This window comes from Poecilia formosa, unplaced genomic scaffold (genome assembly GCF_000485575.1).
Source record: "Poecilia formosa unplaced genomic scaffold, Poecilia_formosa-5.1.2 Scaffold133, whole genome shotgun sequence".
Classification (NCBI taxonomy): Eukaryota; Metazoa; Chordata; class Actinopteri; order Cyprinodontiformes; family Poeciliidae; genus Poecilia; species Poecilia formosa.
The window spans coordinates 300,087-312,764 of NW_006800072.1; the positions used below are offsets into that span (position 1 = coordinate 300,087).

The following is a 12,678-nucleotide window of genomic DNA, read 5'->3' on the forward strand; positions in this document are numbered from 1 at the left end:
AAAAAAAAATCTGCCATTGGAACTAGTTCTCTTCATTAATCTCCTAGTACACTAAGATTTTTGCATTTGAAACTAGAAAAAATACGTGGTAATATTGTGTTTTGCAGTGTTCATGTTTCCTTCAAAACTCTTCGAACTCTTTGCAGTTCCTCCGACATCCTGTTCATTGCAGCACACCTTCTTAGAAAATCACCCAGCTAACTGAAAACAGCTTCACAGAACGATTCTCATTAAAGACTGGGTGTGTGTGTGTGTCCCGTTCCAGATGGTGGAGGGTCTCCTGCAGATCTGTTTCTACACCTTTGTGAATAAGACCCTCAGCGTGGAATTCCCAGAGATGCTGACGGAGATCATCACCAACCAGATACCAAAATTCAAAGACGGGAGCGTCAAACCTCTGCTGTTTCATCAGAAGTGACAGCCTTAAACTGTGAATCGATGCCTTAACTGCCACACTGCTTCTGGCTCTCTTGCACCAGTTCTGCTTTCCCCTATAAGTCTGGTTCAGATTTTTGTTTTGGTTTTGCTGCCCTGGTCTGTTCAGTCTGAACTCAGAAATTACCTATAGCCTCAAACCTGCTACCAGTGACTGTAGCTCAGTCTCTTGGCACACCAAGAACAATATGAATGTTTCTTTGGAACGTTTGTGTTTCTTCTCAATCCTCACCTCCAGACCTCTGACATTTAATGTTTTTAAAGATGTCCAACGGCCTCTTACTCTCTCCTGCCTGCATCACGAAAACCGTTTCCTCACGCCGATGCTCGCCAGCCCGATCTGCTCCTGCCTGGTGTCTTTCCGCTCGCCTACTCTGCTTTTCTGCACTGTGAGTGTTGGTCACGGTCTGGAGACGAAGGGGACACATTGCGAAAGAATCTAACTTTTCTTCTGGACTCAAGGATAAAAAGAAAAAGGATATGACCAATGGAAGAATAGAAAACCAGAGCAGCTTGAGGATTGTTCTTCATGTGTTTTTTATGCACGTCGCTGATCACGCATTCAGAGCTCACACAAGGCGTCACGGTCAGTTCAACCTGACACATGTTTACACAGGATGTATCTGAGGGAAAACTAGTGCCTTTTAGTTTGTATGCTCATTATAGCCATCGCTTACAGACACGTCTTGTTTTTCTACCTTCATGTTTTGCCTGGCTTTAGTTTGCTCAACCTGTCTCCTTCTGATTTCTCTGTGAATCGGACATTTCTGGTATTTTGAAAGTGGGACGTCCTCTCTGTCTCTGCTCTGTGCAGGAAACAAAGTCAGCCCAGTAACTTGAAATATTATTATTCTCATATCCAGGTCTTAAAAGGTTTAAAGAACTATGTTATGGTTAAATATACAATTTGTTTTGTATTTGAGTTGGAAGATTAGGTATTATCTCAACCCTACTTCTCTTTACATGTATTGCAGAAGCAGCCACTATCTTACAATTTTTATCTGAGTTGAGAGTGAATGCAAATTCCTGTCAAATGGTGAATGTTTGCAAGCAGCTGCATTTTTTATTTTTTGGGTAAATTTTAAAAATATGTATCAAATCAAGTGAGCTAATCCATGAAAATGTCCACCATTTGTGTGTGCTCGATATTATCCATGATACTTTAAGTCAACCTCGCTCAAAATGTCAGTCCTGTCCTTTTCACTGCCAGCTGCTCTCAATCTGATCTTGTTGCTTTTCAAATAGTTCCACATTTGTTAAATATGTAATTTAAAGGTTGTGATTGCATCTTGAATTCACCAATCAAGCTTTTTCCAGGCTGTAGCAGCTTCCAGTTTTTTTTTTGAGGTCTCACGGCCCCATTCCATTTTGGAGTAAATAATATTTGGGTGCTAAGGACGATAACACGTCAGGTGTTATGCTGCAGGTTCTTTGATGCAGCAGGTAGACTCGAATCCTATAAAACCTGTAAGGATCTACAATGTTCACCCCGTATTTACATCAAAGTATAATGGAACAGTTATCTGATTTTTATTAAGCACAAGGAAATGCATGAAGTACATGCAGTTTTTATATAGTAATACAATCTGAACTGTTTTTTTTTTTTGTTTTTGTTTTTTCCATAAATCTTTGATTGGTGGATCTATGATAGAAGTGCAACAGAAAATGTATTTGGGCTACTTTTCCCGCCAAATTCTGATTTTATAAAATGCTATTGAAGAAAGGTGAAAAACAGTGAATAATGCGCCTAAGTATACACTTTAAACATAAAACCTGCCTTTAAATTCATTGTAGAATCCTTCCATTTGAAACATAAGAAGCTGCAGTCTAGTCCACATAATTAGTTTATTCTTGCTCAGGCGACGTCTCATTACATCAGACATTTTTGTCCTTTTAGTGCCAAATATCATGAAAGGTTTTTATCAGTTTACTTTTAATATCCTGCAGATGTGAAGGGTCATGTGTACAGTGGTGGTTTGTAACGTTGCTTCAGGGTGCTCAATCTACCATGTCACAGATAACACCAGCTAACTAGGTTCAATTGTTTAAAAGATGATTATTTTTTTCAGATGTTGCTATGGTCATTTATGTGTATAAAGCATTCGTACCAGCTTAGTGGCCAAATCTACTGTTCAGGTTTGCAGTGGCTTCTGCTGAGTCTAAACACATCGCTGTTCACCTTCCTACTCTACTGTACTTGGTTTTTCTAACTGAGATGTTGGCTTTCAGGGTTCCTACAGAGTTTTGACAAGCATGAAAGAAGTATGCATAAAGAAATGTTTTCAGTTTTATTTCTGTCCCGTTTCTTAACGTTGCTGTTCCTTCTGTTCTTTTTCCTTGTGTCCTATCTCCCTTCCTTGTGTTCCTCCTCCTGTCGTTGGCTTTTGTATAGTTGAAATATCAGTCCTAAATTCATAAAGAACATTAATAATTAATAATTTAAAGTGAAAGAACTGGGAATGCTGCAAAACTGAGTCTGGGAAAGTGGAATTTATACATGAGCCTGTGTAGGAACACCATATGGATTTTCAACTCTTTTCTTAAATGCACAAAAAACTAGCAGTACTCTTCTATTAAGAGCCATATGTTTTGTTGTTTTCTTTGAAGCCAATCCTACTGGGTGACTGTTTAGTTCAGAGGCTTTTCGGCTGCAGCTCACCCAGTGTCTGCTTTTATCCCGGCGTGTTGGTCAATCTGAGGACTTTAACTGAATCCTCTTGTTTCAGGTGGCTTTACAGTTATTACGAATGTACAGTTTTACATTCATGTTCAGGTGGCGGCGCGTCTGGAGGCCAGCTTTAAAGTAACGCCCCCTCTTACCCCCCGTCCCCACGGCCTGTTTCTAGGATGAGATGTATATAAATAAAAGTGACATATCCAGTGTAATGCAAACAAGTGTCTGTTATTACAAAAAAATAATATTTTTACATGTCTGTCAGCACTCACGACTTTCTTATACCTTTCAGTTTGACTAAAAGCCTTGCAAAAGGGAGACAGAGAGCCATAGAAATACGATTTCAAATCAGGAAATAGACAAATATCAGTGCTTTTGGAGATTGATCTATTGTAAAAAAAAATATTTTGTGTGATTTTTAAATACATTATCCTGATCCTCTTTGATATGACTAATTTTAATTAATCATTTTTGTACATTAAATAAGTCAAAAAAGTAATTATTTTCCCCCTGTTTGTCGGTTTGTGTTTGATACAGGTAGATGTGATGAATACATTAGGAAATGTTTGTCTTGTGAAGTAAATGTCAATTCTACAAGTGTGTGCACAAGTCTACAAGAATGCTCACTGTGTTGTTTTTTTTTAATAAAACTAAATAAGGAAGAGGAGAGCTAGAGGGCTGTTGGGGCAACCGACTAGAGGACGTTTATTTTTTAAATTTTTGTTTTGCGCTAAACAACAGTGACCAAAGCAGAGGAGTAACTGAAAACAAACTGAAGTAATCGAGCAGTTACAATTTGTGTAGCACCTATGAGCTTACTTCTTAGCACTTTGGGTTTTATTTCAAATGTGTCTTTTTTTGTAAAAGGTCTTGGCTTTGGATCTCCTGTATATTGCTGTAAGGATCTACTGGTCACTTAAAAGATAAAAAGGAAAAAAAAAACAAACAACAAAAACAAGAAAAAAACAATCTCTCCATGTGAAAATAAATTTTCCAGAGCCTGACAAAATTGCACTACCCTTTCATGGGTTGTCACAGTCTACTTTGTATAAAATACATGCAATTATCTTTAAACATTAAGGGCAGATCATGTTTCACTGGTATACAGAGCTATGGCTTTCACTGAAGTCTGTTTTTGTTCATATGTCAGTTATGTAGATGTAATCTAATGTAAAGACAAATATAGATATAAAAAAGTTTAAAAATGGTTTATATTTACACTTCTGTATTCAGTGTCAATATTTCCCCCTATTTGATTACATGTTGAATTAGGTTTTTGTGTTTTTTTTTCTTTTTTTGTTTAGTTTTTTCAACATTGGATTTGGCATTGTGTCAGATGATGTCTGTCATCTCTGGTTCAAGGCGGAAATGTGGAAGAACTGATTTTTCTCTAGTTCAAGCATCTTACACAATAAAGTCCCTGTTTTGCAACACTGCTGCCTAAACCTTTGTTCATTTCAGTCAGGTGTCTCCTCTGGGTTGATGGAAATGGCCATATTTACTCAAGTTCAATTTTATTATTTTCAATACGAGACAAAAAATATGAAGTGACGAGGTTAACATCATGAGGTTGAGTTTAAAAAAAATGAGGTTAGAACATTTTATTGTTGGAAAAGCCTACAATTTTGTGACCAATAAAAACTACAGTTTTTACAGTAGACTTTTTTTTTTTTTACATAGCGCACTTTAATTCAGTCCTGAATAGAATCCAATACGGTCAGGTTAAGATAATTTTTCCAGATAATCAAACATGTATATCTGATGATATACATGCAAAGTTGCATAGAGTTAATTTTGGATCAATTCCTTTAATTTTTTTCACAAACAAGGAGGTGAAAATAGAGGAAAGAAAGCTAGGCTATTGCTTTGATCAAGGGTAACACTTTAAACTAGCATTATTGGGCCTATAAACAACTTAAATGCTTAGCAGGCTTCATCAAATACAAAACAAACTGCCTAAAGTCTGTCTAATCTGATTTAATTTAATTTAATTCTATTGAAAGACAACTGAATTAAGTGGTGAACCACTCAGATGAAATCAGAGCTCCACCCAATCAGACGATCTGCACTGAGACGAATGTGTCGGATAGACTGAGAAGTCAGCGATGTCTCCCGCCCAATCACAGAGCAGAATTTGAGCTAAATTTGAAAAAGTAAATGCTCAATGCCATTTCTGTTGAACCATCTTTGTTTCTTACAGCAATACACAATAATCTGTGGCGAAGCAACTCTGGTCTGTCAGCCACCTTCTCTGGCTGATAAAACAACCAGTAACGGCAGGGAGGAGTCTCCAGCAAGTATCGATCAGATGTCTAGTTGCTGTGGTTACCAGTCAACAAACATGTAACAATACAGAGAACCATTTTTTTTTAATACATAGTTGCAGCACAACAGAAAGGGACTGAGAAATGGCAAAAAGTTTTAAGTCATTAAGAGAGTAAAGTAAATCATTTGGGATTTAATAATTGTGCAGCAAGTGTTAACATTTACCCCATGATGCCAGAGTTTCTGCTTAATCCACTTCAAATTAAATAGAAAAGACTAATTTCTAAATAATGAGTAGAGGTTCTCACACTTCTTTTTCTTAAGGGTCAGAAAAGTGTGGGTTAGAAAACAGGAAACAGGTGAACCGATTCATCACCCTGTGATTGAAATTGGCCATTTCCGATTGGACAATACTAAAAAACATATTTTTTGTCTCACTCAAGAAATTCATCAAAAACTCCAGCCGTAAAACATAAAACTCAAAGCAGACGTTCAAGATGTATCTTTAATTCTTCACAATCCTTCACCAAAATCTGTAGGAATATTTAAGGCTGTGAACAGACATAAATGATAGAAAATTCTGGCAACAAATAATGCAATAATGGAATTAAGTTAGTAAGCTAGAAATACAAAATATAAAATTTCATACTTGTGAAAAAAAATATACCCCATCAAAATGCTGTTTTTATTTACAGGATCATTAAAAACACCACAAAAGGATGAAGTTTGGAATTTTATGTTCAATAAAATCTTATAAATAAGTTTATTTATGAACAAAGTAGTCTTATTTCACATTAGCTTGCTTTTTTATTCTCCCATTTGTTTTTTCTCCTTTTAAAAATCTCTTTAAAAAGAATCTTGTTGATAATAAAAGATAGAACGGGGGAAAAAAAGCTAATTATTACCAAAACATTCACCTCAGGAAACAAGAGCAGTCGCTGCAGCCCAGAAAATGATCTATATTTCATTAACTATAAAATCAAAATGTCAATCTGTCCTCACATCATTAAGCTTAATATTGTCTTTATAATTCCTCATAATGTGATCAAAGCTGGGGAATTACATTATATCTTCTCTCTCTGTGCTGTTGACATTAAAGCTTCAGATTCTGCGTTATGGAAAAAATAAGAGGGGAAAAACACACAGGTGCTTTGTAATGTTAAAAAAAGAGAGAAAAAGCTTCCTGGTTGATTAGAATTCCAAGAATGGACCAACATAGTGCAAACATGACTCATCATTTCTCCACTCGCAGCAAGGCCTTGCAGCTGGGCTTGTTATAACCAGCAGCAATCAGTTGCTCCTCCTACGCCTCACTGTAAACTGCTGAGCTGCCTGTGGATCCTTTGTGAGATTTTTCACATTTCTATTTTCCAAGTGATGGCTCTGCAAAGGAAAAGACTTATAAATGAGCGTGGCGCCAACGCTGACCCGAACCGTTTGAAGCGTACTCATCCGTCTTGCGGATCTGCCCTGGGTTTCGGGGCGTTTAGCTCCTAAACGTCAGCGAAGCAGACCGTCTTCCCCTGGAATTACCCAGCGAGCGATTGCGAACACGTTTACAGCCGAGCCCAATCACCGCAGTCTGGTTCCAGGGCTCAAATTTCCCAAGGGGATCAGCGACCGAACAATGGAGAGGAATCAGTCCAACTAGCAGTTTAAAGCTGAAGGCCACTTACCATTTATCTTGTTCCCTGTCAATAATGCCGTGTATACCTAATGACAACGGGGAATGATGAGGAAGTGGCAGTCCAGATCAGAGTAATAAAACAGACGTTTAAAAAATGAATTGCAACTCTCACCTCAAATATATCAGCTCACTTAGAAGAGTAATTTCACCAAACCCTCATGTTATCTACACCCCCAACACACAAACACTTACATCTTCTTCACTGTGAACTCAGGTCAACACAATCCCAGAACAGCTTCAGTTTTTCCTCTTTCTCTTCCCAGTGCAATTCAGACAAAGTCCACAATGCTTCAGTCCTGTGCCAAATCCCTTTGATATGATTCTGCTTGGTCCAGTTTCTGTTCTGATCTAGTCAACACAAAGTCAATAAAATCTGCTCCAGCTGATCATACAACAACAGAGGAGTTTTGTGCAGTCAAGTCCAGCTTGGTCTACGTTAAGTTTCTTGGTCCAGCTGTGGCTATAGCAGCTCCACGTAGTTTTCTGGAATCAGTCCAGTTCGACCGTCTAGAGTCCCCTCCAGCCAGCCGGGCTCCCTGGAAGCATGAACTGTAAGGAAGCAACAGGAAGATGTAAAATATGATGGCATAAATTAAGGACTATACAGGTGAAATGAAATATTTATACACAATAAGATGAATTAGACTTTAAGCAATTTTGGAAAGTGCAGGTGATGTCATGGCTTTGTAAGCTGCTGACAGGTTAATTCACTGTCTTTTATTAATTAAATCTTTTATTATCTGAGTTCAATAGAGGCATACCTAGGAATGTACGTTAAAGCAACACCTCAAACACGCTGCTTCCTGTGACATCATGGGGAGAAATAGTCAACCAAGAAATCAGCAACACAATTGGAAACCTCCACATGCTGCAACATCCATCTGTTTAAAAAGATGTGTCTCAGAGATGAACTTGTTTTGGTTTAAATTTGTGGGCCAGCATCAAAATCAAAAAGACATTTTTGAAGATGCTGGCTACAGTGAAAGTCCTGTAACAATGAAAGGCCACTCAGGAAAATAAGAAGTCTGGATTCCAAAAGCAACATAAAAAAACGGATTATATTTTGTAAGAGAACTCAAAGACCTTCATAGTTGGAGGTCTTTCTTATTTTGCATTAAGTAAATTAAGGTTATCGTATTATTGTGCAAATATCTGCTTTCAGCTGCATAATTTGAGTTACGTTATCAATAAGTCATATCAAAATAGGCACTAACAAAGCAAACATTAACCAAATATGTGAGCTTAATGACAAGTGTAGCTTTATGTGTCAAGTCTGATATGTTTAGAAATAACATGATGTGCAGAAACTAATCTGGGACACAATGTTCGTCAGCCAAGAAATAAATATACAGAAGTGACATGCAATGTGGATATTGGTGAATAAGTTAATCAATAAATCGCAACAGAAATATAGACAATATATGTAGGAGAAATATCAGGGGACTTTTTTGCTGCAGAGCTTTCCAGCCTTTAACTGGCATTGAGTTTAATAAAGCACCAGGTTGAGACTTGCCAATTGGCTGTTCTTAAATTAGCTGGATCCACATCAGAGTCAGAAATTTCTGATCCCAATCAGACTTATTTTTGACAGCATGCAGCAGGCATCTGGTTTCATTAAAGTAAATATAATCCATCCATCCTCAGTCAGTGTTCAGAGGATTCAGACAGTTTGTTTTGGGTCACTATCATGCTAAAGGCTCCAGTTATGTTTCAAGTTTACTTTACAGACTGGCTTACATTTTACTCAGGCAGGCTCTGAGGTGAGCTGAAATGCTGACCTGGTCAGGTCCTGCAGCAGCAAATAGATGGCACTTCCATGTCCATGCTTCACAGATAGCATGAGTTTCTTTTCCTGGAATGCTGTAATTATTTTTTTTGCTTTTTTGACAAATGTGTACTCTATTCTATCCAAAAAATCAATTTTGGACTTATCTGTCCAAAGAACATCATTCCAAAAGTCCTAGTTTTTGTTTATGTTCTCTCAGTTTGGTCTTCATGTTTTTCTGAGAGTTCAAATCGCTGAATGAATCTGTGCTAGTCAGGAAGCAATCATATGTTGTAATGCAGCGTTATTATTATGACTGCTTTAAAAAAAATCATGGAGGTTGTAGTCTGAGCTTCTTGTGGACAGATTAAATGCTTCGTCCTTGGCTGCAGATGAAAAGCCTGCAGTGTTCAGATACCACTTTGAGGATTACATGTCCCCACGGACAAAGTTTGACCCATGAGGGCTCACATGACACTGCTCTGCATTACATAACCATCAATAGTCTTTAAGATGCCAACATTATTTAGATTTTAAAGGTCAGCTTGTAAGAACAAGAAAACTGAATCCCTCCCATGAGCGCTATGTGTTTGTCATTTCAGAATTTCTTCAACACATACACACATATAGACAAACAGGTGAAGTGCTGGGGAGTGTTAATGAGTGAGTCGGTGTACGGACAGCTTTAATAGCTTTTCACCCTTGAATCTGTGCAAATATGACCTTCGTGTAAAGGAAGCTAATTGGGAGCTTTGAAAAAGCTGACATGTTAAATTCTTCCAGTCATGTAGGAGAAAAGATAAGTAAGCTAATGAAAGATCCTCCTTTTTCTGCACGGGTTGTTTTCACCTCTTAATAAAAACTAAGCAAACAGCTCCTTTACTCAGACATTAAGAAAGTCTTTTGCAGTGTGAACACAGTCTTTCAAACCGTAACAAGAAAGTCTGAGGAAATGCAAATCCCTATGGCTTACTGTGTGTTTTCACAACAAATTAACTTCTATAACGCCAACACACTTCCTGTCTTTCTCCTTCCCTGCTGCCAGCTCCAGCGTCTGACTCACCATTCTCAAAGACGGTCCCGGCGATGAAGGACAGCTCTGAGTTGTGCTCTGCCTTGCAAGCGTACAGCGCTCGAGCCTTCCTGCCTGTGATACTACAAGCACACAGAAAGTTGGAGCAAAACATCAAGATTTAGCACAATTCGATTTAAGACAGGTAATTAATTTATATATATGTTTTAAAAACAATATTTAAAATAAACTGATCTGACTGCAGTAGCAGCGTGTTAGACTGAGAAATTCAAAAAGGCTACTATCTAAAATATTATTTTAGCTTGGTATTAAACTCAAAGAAATAAAAGCTGCCTATAAATGCAGCGGTGACACTTGTTTTGCTATCTTCAAACATTTTCTATCAAATAAAACTTTCTGAAGATTTTTTTTATCTACTTAGTTTTATTTTATTTTTTACTTTTTTATAGAATTTCTTGAAGTTTCTGATTAATTTATGATTTTTCCTTTTCCTGGAGAATAAATACAGCAGGACACAGAGGCCTTTAGTTTTTGCCGCTCTTCAGGAAATTCTGATGTGTCTTGGCACAATCATATATTAGAAAATGAAAATAACAATAAAAAAAGAGAGATGCCTAAATTTGGCCATTGGTAAAGTCAAAACTAAATTTTGAAGTAGATAAAATAAATGCCAGGAAAAAAGCCTTTCTCTTCTACCATCACAATTGTAAACCTATGGAGTCAAATGACATTGGCATTGAGCTTACCAGCAAAAACAATAATAAAAACTATTCAGGAGTTACTGGTTTGAACCAAAGGATGAATGTAGGAAAACCACTTCAATATGGATGATCAGGGTGAAGATCCTGAAAGAAATCTGCTGATTTTTTTAAGAAATTGATGATTCATAAACCCAAATCAACATAGAAGTTCTTCACTAGACATAAATGAAAAGAAGAAATCTACTTTTAGGGGGTTTATACATCTTTACCTGGTACTCCTCCGAGTGAAAGGCTACTTTGGGTTTTAACCAGTCACAGAGAGAACCAGGTATTAGCAGCTCCTCTGGCATCACCAGATACTTAAGTCTTTAAATGTGGAGCGTTCAGATGCTGTACATCTGCCAAGGTTTAGGTGAGAGACTGCAACCAATCGGTGTTGCTGTTTTCTATTCCAATTTAAATAGAGGGACTTACATAAGAAAGGGTGCCGTCTGACCTGTATATAAATAGTTCAGAGCATTTTCTTGATCCAGGATGTAACCTCTGATCTTCTGATTTAGCTTTTGAATGATCTCCTTTCATAGGGAAGATCAGCGGTCGCATCATGCTTAAGGGCACAGAACAATGTCCCCAATAAACATTTAAGACATTTACTTTAATAGGACTCGGATAAACTTTGCTCAACAGCTGGATAAATGAGGCTTTATCTAGAGACCAAATTCCGTTATGCTCACTGCTTACAAAACTATTATATTTACCAGCTGTTGTTAACTTGACCTATATTTTTATAGCATCCTATAAATCTGAGCATAAAACATTTGCTTAGTTGCGTTTTATTTTTTTATGTCTCACAAATCATTAAACTCTTCTAGTTGTTATAGTGAAAGGTTATATCACCATTTTTTGGCATGAGGACTATAATAAATCAATAGTATTTTAACACCTTTTACTTTTAGACTAGTTAAATCTGGACTAGATTTGTATGCACTAATACAAGCATCAGTTGATGTTTGTATTTGATTTATGAAAATGTTTCAGTAAAATGTTCCACTAAGTGATTGGTATTTCTTTTGAATTATGACCTAAGCCAAAAAAAATCTAGAGACAAACTTTTACTGGTATTTCTCTGGGATCAGCAACCTTGCAAGCTTTAAATAAAACAGTGGGTTCGATCGAACCCCAGGGGTTCGACGAGTCGGTCTCAGGGGTTCGGCGGAGCTTCTGCCGCGGAGGTAAAGACACACTTGTGTAAAGTCGTGATGACGCCCCGTTTTGCCATCACTTGCTCCAGAGGATCACGTTACATTGCTTAGCCAATCAGTGCTGCAGGAAGGAGTTCCACTCTCAGCATGGATTTGAACTTGTGTCTTTAAATTACTTCAGTAAAGCTCAGTTTTGACCAAATTCTATAGTCTAAATCTGCTCCTTAGTCACATCTTTTTGGGGTTGGTACTGCCTCTAGTGCTGTGGGGGAGGTAATACAACTAATATAATTACATTACTAAATCAGAAAACCGCAAATTATTTTCTGTGTCGGGGGCGGGGGGCTTGGTGAATGTGCATATGAAACTGGTTGGTTCGGTACCTCAAAAAAGGTTAAGAACCACTGAAATAAAACAAAACAAAGAACCAACATGAACCAACCTGACTGGGGAAGAGTCACTGGAAGCGGATGAGATCGGCTGTGGACTTGAAGGCGCTGAGAACATCGGCCAGGAGGGAGAACGGGGCGAGGTGGGGCTCGGAGATATTGCACTGAAAAGCAAAATTTACATGTTTGATCTACAAACACATTCAACTCCCTACAGCTTGTAAACTGTGAAGTTTACATGTGATGGAGGACATGTGGAAGACTATCCCTACCTTGTTGGTATACTGCCTCGACTCTTTGGGTTCAGTCTGAAGACAGAAAATAAAAAAGAAATTTAACTACACACTGAATAAAAGTGTTAAGCAAACTAAATTGCAGTGGTCACATTTTATCTCAAAGCTTTAACAGAACAGGAGCTTTTAAAGTGATCCTGTTTGCTCATGACCATATCTGATGAGAGAGAGTCCTGCAACAGATCAAAACATAAAACATTTGGCTTCAAGGACGAGCTATTTGTATATTATTCA

At 37.6% G+C, this 12,678-nt stretch overlaps 2 protein-coding genes across 3 annotated transcripts in view; one reads left to right on the plus strand and one right to left on the minus strand.

Annotated features, from left to right (window-relative positions):
- The window catches only part of LOC103144860 (glucocorticoid receptor-like), a 60,113-nt gene extending 55,571 nt beyond the window's left edge, over positions 1-4,542 (plus strand). For both annotated transcript variants that reach the window (XM_007562017.2, XM_007562018.2), the window contains one exon: positions 266-4,542. In XM_007562017.2, the coding sequence (XP_007562079.1) occupies positions 266-418 (153 nt within the window). In that variant the 3' untranslated portion in view covers positions 419-4,542. The remainder of the gene's footprint in view (positions 1-265) is intronic.
- A 1,319-nt stretch (positions 4,543-5,861) lies between these two features.
- Positions 5,862-12,678, minus strand: part of LOC103144861 (rho GTPase-activating protein 26) — a 68,743-nt gene continuing 61,926 nt past the window's right edge. The window contains exons 21-24 of the mRNA XM_007562019.2: positions 12,424-12,459; positions 12,205-12,315; positions 9,890-9,981; positions 5,862-7,610 (exon numbers count right to left, since the gene is read on the minus strand). Of these exons, the coding sequence (XP_007562081.1) occupies positions 7,522-7,610; positions 9,890-9,981; positions 12,205-12,315; positions 12,424-12,459 (328 nt within the window). The 3' untranslated portion in view covers positions 5,862-7,521. The remainder of the gene's footprint in view (positions 7,611-9,889; positions 9,982-12,204; positions 12,316-12,423; positions 12,460-12,678) is intronic.